Source organism: Aedes aegypti, chromosome 1 (genome assembly GCF_002204515.2).
Source record: "Aedes aegypti strain LVP_AGWG chromosome 1, AaegL5.0 Primary Assembly, whole genome shotgun sequence".
In the NCBI taxonomy this organism is placed as follows: Eukaryota; Metazoa; Arthropoda; class Insecta; order Diptera; family Culicidae; genus Aedes; species Aedes aegypti.
This window is the reverse complement of record NC_035107.1, coordinates 125,260,372-125,277,602: the sequence shown is the minus strand read 5'-3', so window position 1 is coordinate 125,277,602 and position 17,231 is coordinate 125,260,372. Positions and strand designations below refer to the sequence as shown.

The 17,231-nt window shown below is 41.2% G+C and overlaps 1 protein-coding gene across 1 annotated transcript in view; it reads left to right on the top strand.

The window, feature by feature from the left end:
• Window positions 1–282: 282 nt before the first annotated feature.
• The window catches only part of LOC5564185, a 34,769-nt gene continuing 17,820 nt past the window's right edge, over window positions 283–17,231 (top strand). The window contains exons 1-2 of the mRNA XM_001648473.2: window positions 283–1,054; window positions 12,133–12,778. Of these exons, the coding sequence (XP_001648523.2) occupies window positions 302–1,054; window positions 12,133–12,778 (1,399 nt within the window). The 5' untranslated portion in view covers window positions 283–301. The remainder of the gene's footprint in view (window positions 1,055–12,132; window positions 12,779–17,231) is intronic.

The window sequence follows — 17,231 nt, the reverse complement described above, 5'->3', positions numbered from 1 at the left end:
AATTATCCACTGGTAAACTGAACTCAATCGGCCCAAGAATTTTGACACATATCAAGCATAGTTTTTCGATCATAAAACCGTTTGTTCTTCGTACTTATTTAAAAGGGAATAACCTATATTACATTTATATGCTAGATAACAAAGCTTAACTTTGAATTTAAATAGTCAAATAAACGAGTTTTTGTTGAGTTTTGCATCAATTTCTGAAAAAGTGGACAGTAGATAAGAAGATTTCTTAATATTAAAACCTGTTTTGTTACCAGTGCTAGTGATTTAGTGCATCGTCACGCTTCATAACGAAATGAGAAAAATGCATATTGCATACCCTCACCCAGCGATGGAAGAAGGGGTCGGGCAATTATCATCGGCGTCGTTGTTGGCAGAGCGAAACAAATACAACAGCGCCCATGAGGATGAGGATGATGAAGGGGACAATGGTGCGGGCAAACGGAGGCGACGGTGGCAGCAAAGGCAGCAGCCTGGTTGTCTGTCTGATGGCATTGGCCACGGCAGTAGTGCAGTGCCACTTCTCGGGGGTGGTGATCGTGATGCAAACGATTCGTCGGCGACGAAAGTGCTTAACGAAGGCTGCCGCAGTGCTAATTTCTACGAGAATGTCTTCAACGAAGGCCTGATACATCAGCAGCAGTTATCCTTTGGGGGAAGTGGCTACGGGAAGCTCAGAAAGTGCGAAGAGAATATTTACGAAAATATTTGCGAAGACTGCGGTCGGTTGTACAGTGCGGAAAAATGTGCATTCTGTGCCGTCGAGGACGCAGAAGACGTTGATCGCACGAAGAAATCCAGCAAATACAGTGCCAAGTTCCAGGAATTTCTCGGGAATTTCCGGATCAGGCCGGTCAGGTTAGGTGGCGGGGTGACGGGATCAACGATCCAGGGCAAACGGAAACTGTGCAAAAGTGACATTGTGCACAACGTGGACGGCTTCGAGGATGTGTTTCGAACGAATAAATCATTCGACCTTGGCGAAATCTGTCGTATGCGAAATGACGCCCGCTCGCAGGTGAGCGTTGATGAGGAGACTGCAGATGAGGTAAGCGTGATTCATTATTGCTACAGGAATTCGATTGGTTGATGTGATGTACCTACACGGGTTGAGGGAAGGAAACTACTTTGCATATTCTGTGTTCGAGGATACTTGATTTGCAGTTGAACACTTAAACACTGAATAATTAATGCTGATCAAACTGACTAATAGAATTTGTTTCAATGATAATCCTGATACTGATAATGGTATTTATCTAATCTAATCATTTTATTTGGCAAAAATAAAGTCTTATTTATGATTTATGATAATGATATCATAGTAATTACCGACAATTTGCAAAATTGAACAATTTCGTAAGTTGTGCTGGTTAGTGGAATACTTGTTTTTAAAAAAAAACCAGTATTAGTGTTACACCATTTGATTCCACTAGAGTTTATATCTTTTTGCAGATAAGCGTATTTGGACTGTAAGGCCTGTCTTCAGTGTCGTGAACTCGAGTCGGGTCTAGTACACGACATCGAAGATGCCCTTACAGTTGAGGTCGAAATACGCGTAGCTGTCAAAGGATACACAATTCAGTGGGAATAAATGGTGTACCACAAAAAAATTTTTCATTAACTTAATTTTCTGAATATTTTGCATTCAATCGTAAGAAGCGAAGACGGCGCTAAACAAAGTTGAACTTTTATAGAAAAATGATACGGACTTTGTTTGAGTTAAACTGAAAATACTGAAAAAAGGAAATGCCTAATAACTTTGAAATAAACTTCAGTTTGACGATGCGTTGCGATGTTTCAGATATAATACATGAATGTTAGAAACAGTAATATGACCTCCCTATCTCAACAAACTTCTTCTAGAGTATATTTTTTTACAAGCATTGGAACATCTTTCTTCATAAATCTCTTCAAATTTCTCCAGTAAATTTCACAAAGTTCCTTATACTTCCCATATTTGCATAAAAATCCCAATTTTATATAAAATCCCATTGACCATGAGACGGTTATGCGAATATGGGCAGTACAGTTCTTCCTCCACAAATTTATAAATAATTTCTCCTTGAAATATTACGCAAAAGTCTTTCGAGTCACCATTAGGAATTAATTCAAAGTACCAGGATACCCTCATGAGATTACGCTAAAAATTACTCCCGATATTCATCGAAGTATATCTTCTCAAAATAATCAGATATTAATCCAGCAAACCCATCGAGACTCATTTCAGGAAATTCATTAGAAATTCTTCGAAGGGTCGTTCCGGGGATGACTCGTAGAATTTCTTCAATAATTCTTCAGGAAATTCCACCAGGTATTATCGTTAGAACTGTTCCATAAACTTCTTTAGGAATTTCCACAGATTTTTTTAATATTATTTCAAACACGTCTTAGGATTTCTCTTGAAATTACTCCAAGATTTCCTCCAGTAGTTTATGCATTTTTTAGCTCCTGCTTTATACTTACTTACTTACTTACATTTGCTGGCTCTACGTCCTTCAAGACATGACCTGCGCAATAATATTACGCCAACTAACTCGGTACATGGCTGCTAACCTCCAATTTCTCGATCACCCTACACTTCCAAGATCCTGCTTCACTTGGTCAAACCACCTAGCTCGTTGCGCTCCCCTTAGTCTTGTGTCAGCCGGATTTGAGGTGAACACCATTTTTGCGGGATTGTTGTCCGGTATTCTCACAACGTGTCCCGCCCATCGTACCCTTCCCGCTTTGGCGACTTACTGGGATCACCGTAGAGTTGACAGAACAGAACTAACCGATCGCGGAACTTTTTCACTTCACTCGACCGACGCGCGACATGTTTGATCCTGCCCTCGTCACTCGCTCCCGCAGAAGCAAGCGTCAAGGTCGGAAGATCAAACAGAACTCCGCCGAAGATCGTCCTAAGCACACGCTGTTCAAAAACTCCTAGCGCTTGCAGGTCCTCTTTGAGCATTGTCCACGTCTCATGCCCATAGAGGACTACCAGCGTCTTGTACATGGTACACTTAGTACGAAAGTAGTCCGTAGTAAGCACGACTTCCGGCAATGATACGTCTTAGACTTCCTCTGCTGCAGTTGTTATCCGACGTTATCAATGATCCGAGGTAGACAAATTCGTCCACCACCTCGAACTCATCCTCGTCGATCATCACGCGTTTGCTAATGCGAGCTCTATCGCGCTCGGTTCCTCTAGCTCGGTTCCTTCTAGCAGATATTTCTTCGATGTATTTACCTTCAGTTCAACCCGATCTGCTTCACGTTTTAGCCTGGTATACTGTTCAGCAACCACCTGTAACGTTCTTCCGACAATGTCCACGACGTCAGCAAAGCAGATGAACTGGCTGGATTTATTGAAGATCGTGCCCCGCATGTTGAAGCCCGCCCGTTTCATAACACCTTCTAGCGCAATATTGAACAGGAGGCAGGAAAGACCATCGCCTTGTCGAAGTCCTTTGCGTGTTTCAAACAGGTCCGATAATGTACCAGATATCTTCACACAGCACTGTACACTATCCATCGTTGCTTTGATCAGCCTAGTCAGTTTCCGGGAAAACCATTTTCGTCCATAATCTTCCATAGCCCTTCACGGCCGATGGTATCATAGGCCGCTTTAAAATCGATGAATAGGTGGTGCGTAGGGACTTGATATTCGCGACACTTGTGGAGGATCCGCCGCAATATAAATATTTGGTCTGTCGTTGATCGCCCGTCCACAAAACCGGCTTGATAACTTCCCACAAATCTGCTTGCCAGTGATGATAGACGGCGGAAGATGATCTGGGAAAGCACTTTATAGGCTGCGTTAAGAATGGTGATCGCTCGATAGTTCTCACATTCTAACTTGTCACCCTTTTTGTATATTGGGTATATTATTCCCTCCTTCCACTCCTCCGGTAGCTGTTCTGTATCCCAGATCCTGGCTATCAATCGGTGCAGACAATTGGCCAACCTGTCCGGGTCCATTTTAATAAGTTCCGCTCCAATGCCATCCTTTCCAGCTGCTTTGTTGTTCTTAAGCTGTTTGATGCTTAACTTCACCTATTGTGGGAGTTGGCACGTCTCCCTCATCCACCGTACTGATAAAGCCATTCTTCCTGCTGTTTTGATCTTCCTCCTCTGGTGTTCTTCGTAGTGCTGTTTCCACCTTTCAATCACCTCACGTTCGTCCCTCAACATACCTTCATCCTTATCCCGGCACATTTCATGACCTGCGCCACAATGTTACGCCAACTAACTCGGTCCATGGCTGCTAACCTTCAATTCCTCGATCGCCCCACACTTCCAAGCTCCTGCTCCACTTGGTCAAACCACCTAGCTCGTTGCGCTCCCTTCGTCTTGTACCGGCCGGATTTGAGTTGAACACCATTTTTGCGGGATTGTTGTCCGGCATTCTCACAACGTATCCCGCCCTGGGAGGGAGGCACCGATACTACACACGAAATTGCATACAATTGTTTTCCAAATTGCAAGAAAACTCCAGTTTGCCAACGGCAATCAAGGCAGGCTTAGTGAAAATCGCTAGTTTTCATTTGTTGTGTACCTTCGATCTTTCTGGACAAACATTGAAAAAGGGCCACAGTTTTCTATGCGTTTAATTTTCAGTTTCAATGAAAACAGTTAAAAGGAGCCTCATTCCATTACGTTACATTCAATAGGAATAAACGGTGCTCTCGTGACGTTACTTTTGAATGTGCATGAATTGATTCTAATTCGATTTTTTCTAATTTGATAAAATGCAAAAATATGCTTAGGCTAATTACGCGCTTTTATCATGTTTGTCCATTGTTTAAGATCCGGGCTCACAGTGACAGTTCGTGACAGCAAAATCTCGGCTCACTGTGACGTAGAGAAATTTTGTATTGGTTTCTCCCTCCCAGGTCCCGCCCATCGTACCTTTCCAGCTTTTACGACTTTCGTGATACTGGGTTCACCGTAGAGTTGCGCAAGCTCGTGGTTCATTCTTCTTCTCCATACGCCGTTCTCACATACTCCGCCTAAGCACACGTTGTTCAAAAACTCCTAGCGCTTGCAGGTCCTCTTCGAGCATTGTCCACGTCTCATGCTCGTAGAGGACTACCGGTCTTATCAGCGTCTTGTACATGGTACACTTAGTACGGAAGTAGTCCGTAGTAAGCACGACTTCCGGCAATAATACGTCTTAGAATTTCTCTGCTGCAGTTGTTATCCGACGTTATCAATGATCCGAGGTAGACAAATTCGTCCACCACCTCGAACTCATCCTCGTCGATCATCACGCGTTTGCTAATGCGAGCTCTATCGCGCTCGGTTCCTCTAGCCAGCAGATATTTCTTCGATGTATTTACCTTCAATTCAACCCGATCTGCTTCACGTTTTAGCCTGGTATACTGTTCAGCAACCACCTGTAACGTTCTTCCGACAATGTCCACGTCGTCAGCAAAGCAGATGAACTGGCTGGATTCATTGAAGATCGTGCCCCGCATGTTCAAGCCCGCCCGTTTCATAACACCTTCTAGCGCAATATTGAACAGGAGGCAAGAAAGACCATCGCCTTGTCGAAGACCTTTGCGTGTTTCAAACGGGTCCGATAATGCACCCGATATCTTCATACAGCACTGTACACTATCCATCGTTGCTTTGATCAGTCTAGTCAGTTTCCCGGAAAAACCATTTTCGTCCATAATCTTCCATAGCTCTTCGCGGTCGATGGTATCATACGCCGCTTTGAAATCGATGAATAGGTGGTGCGTGGGGACTTGATATTCGCGATACTTTTGGAGGATCTGCCGCAACATAAAGATTTGGTCTGTCGTCGATTGCCCGTCCACAAAACCGGCTTGATATCTTCTCACAAATCTGCTTGCCAGTGGCGATAGACGGCGGAAGATGATCTTGGAAAACACTTTATAGGCTGCGTTAAGAATGGTGATCGCTCGATAGTTCTCATATTCTAACTTGTCACCCTTTTTTTATATTGGGTATATTATTCCCTCCTTCCACTTCTCCGGTAGCTGTTCTGTATCCCAGATCCTGGCTATCAATCGGTGCAGACAAATGGCCAACCTGTCCGGGCCCATTTTAATACTTTCCAGCTGCTTTGTTGTTCTTAAGCTGTTTGATGTTAAACTTCACCTATTGTGGGAGTTGGCACGTCTCCCTCATCCACCGTGCTAATGAAGCCATTCCTCCTGCTGTCTTGATCTTCCTCCTCTGCACCGTTTAGGTGTTCCTCGTAGTGCTGTTTCCACCTTTCAATAACCTCACGTTATCCCGGCACATTTTGGCTCGCGGCACAAAACCTTTGCGGGATGCACTGAGTGTCTGATAGAACTTACGTGTTTCTTGTGAACGATACAGCTGTCCATCTCTTCGCACTCGTACTCTTCCAAGCGGCGCTTTTTACACCACTGTTTCAAGGCTTTGCGCGTAATCAGTTGCGACTTCGGGTAGCTTGAGTCGTTCCATATTGTACCGTGGCGGACGTCGGTACCGAATGTTGTTCACAACGGAGAGTTGTTGGCGCACTTTAATCGTCACTAGGTAGTGGTCCGAATCGGTGTTTGCGCTGCGATCCTCAACTTGCATATTCTGTTGTCGATTGGCCACTACTCAATCACGCGCCTCTGCATTTCGCCTATCACGATAAAAGCTGTTGCCGCAGCTCTGGTAGATGGTATAACCATCCCTATACGTATGTACCGTCGACCCTTTCCAGCAAAGCTCCTGCAGCGCTACGATGTCGAACTTGTGGACCCTCAATAATTCGGAAAGAATGCGGGTACTTCCCAAGAAATTGAGAGATTTACAGTTCCATGATCCGAGTTTCCAATCTTTAGTCCGTTTTCGATGCCTGGGTCTATGCCAATTGTTCCGGTACGAATTTACATTGTATGCTTCCTGTACTGATGATTTTTAATGCTGGGTTGTAAGGCCTGCTCCAACCTCCTGTCTCGCCGGAGGATTATCGTGCACAGCTCTGTTTAGAGTCCCACGCTGGCACTAGGACGATGATCAGCCGCTTCTAACATGGAGAACTGACGTCTCGCCGGAGGACCATCGTGCACAGCACTGTTTAGAGTCCCACGCTGGCACTAGGACGATGATCAGCCGCTCCTAACATGGAGAACAGACACTGTTTTGAGCCGCCCCTAACATGGAGAACAGACGCTCTGATAAGCTACACCATCAGAAGAGAGGAGCCCCTCTTCTCTGTCAGCATACGACCAAGGTCCCACCAGGGTTGGTTACCCGATCTTCCCTACGGTTACTCGTACCCCAGGCGGCACCACGGGGAGGTAGGGATAGGAGTTACTGGACAAGAGGCTAAGGACCACAAATGGGGTCTATTTTATACCTGCAGGCACGCGAAGTACCAATGGTACGCATTGTCCAGTCATTTACCCCCTGCTTTATACTAATTCAATCTCAGGATCCCTTCAAATATTTCTGTAATGGCTCCTTTGAGATTTTTCTAGTAACCCGTTCAAGATTTATCTCGCAAAACACAGAAATGATGCTTACGCGTATTATTCAAGAAATTTAATCAAGAATTCTACAATTCGTTCCTCAAGGATTTGTTTTCTCTCTAATTCTTGAAAAAGATTTCTGAAAAAATTCAGCTTTGTGTCCAATTGTATACCTAGAAACATTTCGCATTACTACTTAAAGAATTCTCCAGGAAATTCCTTTAAGATTTAATTCTAATATTCCCGCATAATTGTCTCCATGAATTCCTCCTCAGATTTGTCTGTAAGTTTCTATGCACATTTCTTTAAAAATTATTTTAAGTAACTTATCATTTTTGAAAAAAATCCTCTGACATTTTCCGTCGGATTAGATGCTTCAGAAACATTTTTTCAAAAATTCTTCCAGGACCTCCTCAAGGAATCCATGAATTTTGGTCAATAACCTAACAAAGAAAAAGAAGCACTAAAGCCATGAAAAGGGCAATGCAACACGCATGAGCATAAAGAGAGCCTTTTACTCATTACCACAGCGTGTAAAGAATAAAATAATGTCCTGAAGATTCAGGTTTCTGAAATCAGTTTCATTTAATAAGTGTTTACCAAGTAATTGGAATCGCGATTGCCCGAATACTGAGCAGTTACATATTAGGTGATACTAAATTCTATGATCGGATTCACAATTATCACACACAAATGAGTCAGCACGCTGCATATTTGCAATGTGATAGTTTAGTCGGTAGTGGTCAGTCAAGGCTTTGACAAAAAAAAAGAATTCTGCTTTGACAGATTGAATTACCTACCTTGATACCTAAGCTACAGCGTAGCATCACGCCATTGCCGGGCGTATTGTAGAGCTCCATCTTCGTCGGTCTTGGGCAGAATTTCTCCAGTTGCCCCGAACTTTTGGGGTCGCCAGGTCCTCTTCCACTGACTGCGTACAGCCAGCGTATTCGTGGTCTTCCAAGAAACCGCCGACCTCTACCTGGTTCCCTGCTGAATATTATTTTGGCAATCCTTTCTTCCAACATTCGTACTAAGTGACCAGCCCACTGAAATCTTCCGTATTTTACACGCTTGATAATATTCGCATCACTTGATACAACTCGTGATTCATGCGTCTACGCCACACACCATTTTCGAGATTCCCACCGAGTATTGTCCGCAGCAATCTACGTTCGAAAACACCGAGCGCTTTCCGGTCTGACTCTTTCAACGTCCACGCTTCGTGCCCCTAGAGAGCCAAGGGAAGAATGAATGTTTTATACATGGCGAATTTTGTTTCCGTTTGCAAGCTGCGGGACCTAAGCTGGTTACGTAGTCCGTAAAAGGCCCTATTCGCAGCTGCAATACGTCTTTTCATTTCGTGGGAAGCGTCGTTGTCACATGTCACAAGTGGTCCAAGGTAAACGAATTCTTCAACAACTTCAAACATATCCCCATCAAACACTACCTCAACACCTACACCACCATATCTGACTCTATCTCTACCTGCAACCATGTACTTCGTTTTGGTAGAATTAATGGTCAGACCTATCCTCGCTGTCTCCCTCTTCAGAGGCACAAAGGCCTCTTCCACTGACCTGCGATCGATTCCAATTAGGTCTATATCGTCCGCAAAGCCAAGGAGCATGTGCGATCTTGTGATAATAGTGTCATTTATCTGCACGCCAGATCTCCTAATACACCTATGAGTGCAATGTTGAACAGTAAATTCGAAAGTGCGTCTCCCGGCGTCAATCCGTCTAACGTCACAAACGAGGTTGACACCTCGTCTGCGATCCGAACACTTGATTTCAAACCATCCAGCGTAGCACGTATCAGCCTTATTAGTTTCGCCGGAAAACCATGTTCAAACATTATCTGCCAAAGCTCATTTCATTTCACTGAGTCGTTTGCCGCCTTGAAATCAATAAACAGATGGTAAGTCTACAAGTTATACTCCCGGAATTTATCTAGGATCATTCGTTAGCTAAACATCTGGTCCATTGTCGAACGGCCCCACGAAAACCTGAACCAAAAACCAGAAATTTTGTACGCCGAATTCAGCAGGGTAATTCCTCTGTAATTGGCACACTCCAGTCTGTGACCTTTCTTGTAGATTAGGCGTATGAGATCATCCATGGCCACCGGCTTGCCAATTCTTCGTCCTCCCATACCTTCAGAAGTACTCGGTGGATCGACTGTTAAAGCTGCTCACTTCCGTGATTGAAAGGCTCGACCGGAATCTCGTCCTTCCCAGCAGCCTTACAGTTTTTCAGCTCGCTGATTTAACCTCTCCTATGGTCAGTGGGTCTACAGCTTGATCGTCATCATCTATGTTCATCCTGTTCCTCGCTACATTTCCATTTTCACCGTTCAACAATTGCTGAAAGTGCTCCTTCCACCTGGCAGCCACCGCCGTTTTATCGGTCAGCAAATTCCCTTCTCGATCATTGCACAAAGCGGGCACTGGTACGGTTGCATAGAATCTCCGCATATCATTCCGGTTCATGCTTTCTTGAGCGTCAGTTACCACACTTTCTTCGTGCTGCCTTTTCTTTCCGCTTTCTGTTCTGTCGGGTACCGACCACAAGCGTCTTCGTCGTTGACCGGTGCCAATCACTTCCCGCGCCGCTGTCACAGCTTCGTGGATAGGGTCCCACAGGCTGTCGACGTCTCCAGCAACGTTGATTCTTCCCAACTGCTTGTCTAGTTGCTGACGGTACTGCGCAGCTACCCCATCAGTCGACAAGCGTTGTATATTGAAGCGCAGCGTTCTGTTTGTTGTGGAACTCGTGACGCTGGATAACCGCGCCCGAATTCTAGCTACAACGAGATAATGATCCGAGTCGATATGAGGGCCTCGGAAGGTCCTGACATCAATGACATCTGAGAAATGTCGCCCATGAACCAGCACGTGGTCTATTTGGGAGCAGGCATCTCGGTTGTCGCCAGGTGTGTTTGCGGATATTCTTTCGTGTGAAGTAGGTACTGCTGATTGCCATCCCTCTAGTAGCAGCGAAGGTTACTTGCCGCAGGCCATTATCATTGGTAACGGAATGAAGGCTTTCCGTTCCAATGACGGGTCGGAAGAAATCTTCTTTCCCGATCTGCGCATTTGCGTCGCCGATGACTATCTTGACGTCTTATTTTGGGCACTTTCCGTAGACCTTATCCAGGCTCTCATAGAACTCATCCTTCATGTCATGAAGAACTTGCCCTTCATTCTCAACACACATATTCGGTCGCTTAGCGGTTTGCACCGAATGATTCGCTTCATCTGCTTCCCAATCACTATGAAGCCAACTCCACGTTCCGCTCTGTCGCCACCATTGTAGTAGATGTCGTACTTGAATGAAGTGGGTCCACCGCTCGGAATTCACGTTCTCCGGTTTTCGGCCAGCGTATTTCCTGGATAGCTGCCACGTTCACGCTGACATTCCGCAGTTCACGAGCCAAGAGCCCAACACGCGCGGGTTCATTCAAAGTTTTCACGTTCCAAGATTCAATTTTCCAATCGTTGTCTTTTATTCGTTGCCGGGTCTGTTGCCGTGAAATCAACCCGTTTGCTCTACTTTTGACTTTCTTGGTTGGTGAAGAGTATTCGATAGGCCACCTAACCAGGGTTGTGCTACCTACATCATGCTAGAGGGGCTGCCTTCTCGGTGCTGACACGATACAGCAATGTCGGTTTATTCTTTACATGATGACCACGGTCATAGCCATCACAACCATCCACCTTTATCAGGGCTTTGGACCTGTAGCTCTGGTTCTCAATAGTTTCATGTTCTTTCGGACATGCTACTATGGTGAGCCGTCATGCGCTAGCGGTGTTATCTCTGTTATTTTTGTGAGTAATTTATCCATGTTTTTCAAAAAAAAAAAAATCGATTGGCTTCGTTTTAAACGCAAGGCTTTTAAACAAAAAAGTTTATAACATTAAGCAAAAGTCCATGAGGAGCTTATTCTTGACAAATTATACGCAGTTAAAATAATATTGGCCAACATTGAATCATTCCTTTCAAGCACTAGAATAAAAACCAATTATGTTGAAAATTACGACTGTTTCATCCATGAAAACTTTATAAGCCTACTTCATGGAGAAAATCCCTCGAAAAATCCTTTATTTTGTTAAGTGTATAATCATTTTCGGAAAAAAAAACATATCGTCAAAAAGATATGCATTTCAAATATTCGATTACGAAGGACAGCAAATCAACACCGACATAAAACTAGTGATCTAGTTAAATTGTGCGATGCGAACTAACCCAGCCTTAAATTTCATTATGAAAATAGTGATTTGAATGACCATTTTTCTGAAAAAAAAAAAAATTACTTTAGTGACTTTTTGTTGGAAATAGTGACTTTATAGTGATTAGGTTGAAAAAATGACCAAGTCACTATGACTTTTTAGTGATTAGGTTGACAAAAATGACCAAGTCACTAAAAAGTGACTTTCTACCAGCCCTGCAGTTACAGAGAACATATTGCTTACTGACCTAAGATTAATTTTCTGCCTCACCGTGTTCTGTTACACACAATCCCATTTAATTTTGTAACCCACCCTTGATCAAGCATCACATCAACCAAACCGAACAAGTGATCGAGTTTTCCATGCCATTCGTAATAACCGACATGTTATTTAATAATCCATATATTCCTACTATTTTCACGCCAAACACGACAACAACAACGAAAAAAGCGAAAAGCCGACCGCGCATTGCACAAAAGCGAAGATCGGCTTACGTTGGCCGCCCCAGCAGCTAAGCACCACATTACCCAGTCATCGACCAGTGCATTAACGGCAGCAGCAGCAGCAGACACCACTTCAGCAGCAGCGCAGGAGAAAGCCTCATTGGGGTCCGCTCCGCTGAAAGTGAGACGAAGTGTCAGTGAGAATTTGATCGATTTTTCCGACTCGCGAAAAGGTGAAACCGTTTACGAGAATTTGAGCCGTTGCTCGTGGTTGAGTGTCGTTGATCGGAGGCAACTCGTGCGGGAGCTCGCCGGTCTCGAAGGCGCCAGCGATGTGTTTCCCGTGAATGAGTGGATGATGTCACTGTTGACCGGGGCTGAAGATTATGACGACGACATTGTGACTTATCATGTGAAAAGCATTCCGTCCGCCACATTTAATGACATTGGCGTTAATTATGGGAACGGTGGGAAATACAGTGGGAAAGGTGATTGTACTGGTGATATAAGCTATAAGGTGAAAGAGTTTCGTCAAAATGTCATAAATAATCAAAAGCGAAGAAAATTGGAAGGATATCCGCGAAGGAGCTTTGATCCTGTAGTGATAAGTTTTTGCGGTTCGGAGTTCGAAAGCAGTAGTGAAACGAGTAAAGGTAAACGCGATAACCAAAAATGAAATAATGCAGCTTGGAAATGGAATGTTGCCACTGTTCTGTGCCATTGACATATTGGGTAAATAGAATGAACTTGATATGTAGAAAAAAAAACTAACGATATAGGGTGAAGAATTACTTGCACACTAGGGTGCGGCTTATTTTTCAAAAGTTCTCAAAACCAAAAATTCGTGTGCTCTACTGAATTCAAATTACATTAAAAGAGAAACCTCAAAATCTGAGCCAAAAATATTAACATTTAGAGGTGGCGCAAGCGTCTTGAAGTTGAATTTTCAGGTTATAAAAAATGACGCTCAGTGAAGTACACATAACTTTGTTATTTTTCAACCGATTTTAAAACTTTTAGCATTAATACATTCAAAATTGAATTTGTGAAAGCTTTGTTGAACACCAAATTTGTCTAAAATCAAAACAAGTTTTAATTAAAAGTAATTAATTCCAAATTTTCTCTCATTTTACTAAAAAATTTCAACTTTGTTTGACCATAACTTCATGATTACTCAACCAATTCCAAATCTTTTTACATGCTTTTGAAGCTCATTCAATTGTTTTCAAACCTTTCATACATCACATTTCACTAAAACAATGTCTTGACCAAGTTATTCAGCGAAAACTGCACAAAAACGTGATTTTTTTTACGAAAAATGCCAGTTTTTCAAATTTTTGCCAGTTAAATATTATCTCTAAAGCTGAAACTGGTTTTTCTCGTTTGTTAAACCTATGGGAAGGACTTTGCAACAATTTTTAAATAATTGTTCAACAAAATTATGTTTGCATATGTTAAAAAATATATGCACTGTTCAACTCGTAATTAAGGCAAGATGCTTTATATATTTAAGTTTTATAGAAAAAATGCAATTTCCGGCAAAAAAAAAACTTAAATAATCCAAAGAAATTTGATTTTTTCATTAAAAAACCATATTTTTGGGTAGTTTTTGTTGAATACCCAAGTCAAAATTATTTTTTAGAAAAATGTGTTCTATGAACAGTTTAAAATCAACTAAATTTGCTTCAAAAACATGTAAAAAGATTCGGAATCGATTGAGTTTTAATGAAGTTATGGTCGAACAAAAATGTTTTTTTAGTAAAATAAGAAAAAATTTGGATAAAAGTATTTTTAACTAAGAAAAGTTTTGATTTTAGACAAATTCGATGTTCTACAAAGTTTTCATAAATTTAATTTGAAAGATAATGCTGCTAAAAGTTTCAAAATCGGTTGAAAAATACCAAAGTTATGTTTACTTCACTGAACGTTATTTTTTATAAATTGAAAATTCACCTTCAAGACGCCTGCACCACCTCTAAATGTCAATATTTTTGGCTCAGATTTTGAGGTTTCTCTTTTATTGTGATTTAAATTCAGTAGAGCACACGTATTTTAGGGTTTGAGAACTTTTGAAAAATAAGCCGCACCCTATTGCACACCTCCATGGTGTACTTTGGCACGGGGGGTTCTTCTCGACTGAATTGTGTGAAACTTTGCCAAAAATAAAAAGCTCTTCAATATGACCTATATTGTGGTCAAATAAGAGATCAGTAGTTCAAAAAACGTCTGCCGAGAATAATCAAGGTGCTAAGAATGGGATTCGGCACCCTAGTGTCTGTTCATAATCAACGTGGTCATTTGAGGTGAGCCAGGGATGCTGCTCTCTAAGGTGCAACAAGTTTTTTTTTTAAGGAAATTATCGTGCTGTGTTTCTCAGTGCTACTTTTATACCTTTTTTCGGTGTTTAAAGTGGGCAAAAGTTTCTTTTCAAGATTTCTAGCTCAATTTAAAACTTATTTTACAAACGTTATTGCTATTCGAATGCTACTCAAGTAAAGGACTTTTTCTTCAAATATCAAAGAAATTTCTTAAGATTTGGAAAAGTTATAACGATTTGTATTTTTCCGACGTGAAAGTTGTAAGTCATTACATGGAATAAAACGAAAAAAAAAATTCGATTCATGATTTGAATGAAATTTTGTCTTAAAATAGGTGATTATGTTTACTATCAACCGTCCATACATTGCAAGATGGGAACTTTTAAGGAAAAAATGTTTTTTCTGATAAAAACTTTACTTTGTTCCAATTGATTTTTGGCGTGTCATTTTAAAACAAAACTAAACAAGTGAATATATAATGTTTGGTGCTGAAGAACCGGTATTCAAAAATCACATAGGGCATTATATTCATTTGATAATGCACAGAAACATGCATTTTAAATGAAAGTAAAATGAATAATTAAATTTTATTTTCCTTAAAAACCACAAATTTAAAATGTCAGCCAGACGAGTGGATATGAATAAATGGAAGGATTCCTTGGATTTTAGTAGGAACGGTTGATTGATTCTTCATTTATTCATTTGGGATTTCGATTAGAATGCTAGAGTAACGATAGGCGTCTTAGGATAGTGGAGAATATGTTTGGGATTTTGGAAGAAATCTGGGTTTTCAATATTAATCATGGAATTTGTTTTATTGTAATTACTGTTGAAACTAACAGGAATTTGAAAAGATACTGGGTTTTCAACGATATATCTAGGATAACGATAAGAGATTTTTGGCTTATATTCTTCTTCTTCTTCTTCTTGGCATTAACGTCCTCACTAGGACAGAGCCTGCTTCTCAGCTTAGTATTCAATGAGCACATCCGCCACAGTTATTAACTGAGAGCTGTCTTAGCCAAAGTTGCCATTTTCGCATTCGTATCTCGTGTGGCAGGTACGATGATACTTTATGCCCAGGTAAGTCAAGGTAGTTTCCATTCCTAAAAGATCCTGGACTGACCAGGAATCGAACCCAGACACCTTCAGCATAGTGACCAATGTAGCCGCGGACTCTAACCACTTGGCTAAGCAAGGCGTTGGAAACATTTGGTATCTAAACAGAAGATTTAGGAACTCAATACGAATTTTGGGAACTCTGTTGAACTGCAGGGGAAGTTAAGGTTTTTTTTATAGAATCTAGAAGGTAGATTGAATTTCTTGGATTTTGGCAGAGATTCTAGGATTTTTAAAAATATTCTGGTATTCGGGTAGTCGGTAGAAACTCGGGTTCGGTTTATGATAGGTGTTCTAAGGTCCCGACATAAATCAAATAGTAATGCCGATTGGAATTGTTAAAATACAATTGGACTTCAAGAATTTTTTTCATAGATTTTCATTTTTGTGATTTGTATTCTTGGAATTCAGTGGGAATCTTAGATTGGAATTATCTGATAAGTTGATATTGCATTAGAGAACCATAGTTGAAATGATACTTTTTTTGTTTCTGTTCGGAATGAACCTCTGCGACCAATTTTCTTTAATCTTTTGTGTTCTTTGTTTAGTACTTTTAGTTTCCATTCTTTACCATTTTGCATATAGCCTCTTAAGAAAAATATACTGCTATTTATACCTTTTGCAGAAAACAGTTTGTCACCATCAAACTCTCAAAAACGACCTAATTCAGGTTTGGCCACTAAGATAGTTAAATAATAATGATTTTGACCACGCATCGATACTGTAGCGTTTCAAACTATTGGTCGTTTTTTGTAACTTTGTTTTATCGCATTAGACATTTAGATTCCTTTAAACAATTAGCTTATTTTAGAATAAGCTACTTGTTTAATACGCCCCAGGCCCAGATTTGGGGGGGGATTTCCAAGGGGGCAATTGCAATTGAAAGCTGAAATATCAAAATTTTGGGATAATTGAAATGCTTATAATGTTTTTCTATGCGCAAACATGGCGAACTGCTAGTTATTCAGAAATGATCACCAAAAAACATGACATGTTTCACAGGGATGGAAAATATTCGCAATTTATTGACTTTTGAACTTTCAACTCTTGATTTGTGCACATTGAAAATGGTTTGCTAATCCCAAGCCCCATTCATTAAAACTTCCATTAAAATTAAATTCGATTGTTTTGGTCAATCACGGAGTGCAACCACGAATCGGTCATCCATTCTCATACTCATGAAAGATATTCGCAATATTCAATTGTCAAAGTCACGTGGTGTTCATTACATTGAACAGCACTGTTACTGATTGTAAAAATTATTATCTATTTTATTTCTGGGGAACATTGCTTTGCTCTCAGTTGTGATATTTTAACCGCTAAAACGATCAAAATGATAACAAGCTAAGTTATCAAAATCTGCGACATCATAGCATCAAAATTAATTTCCAGAATAATCTAAAGCTTTACACGGGTATCATATCATGTAGTTAAAATTTTGTTTACTTTATTCCAAAACTGTACGATTAATAATTCTGTACTTCAACAAACATTGATCCAAAGCGGCGAGACCACTGTACTTAAGGCCGCACGGGAAGTCATCATAATCACCATATCCATTTGAAGAAGCAAATCCCAAGAACCACTCCATATATCGGTGCAAAAAATGTATCACTATGATTCTATATATGTAGTGCACAACCCAATAAATTTTCAGCTTCATCGGTTC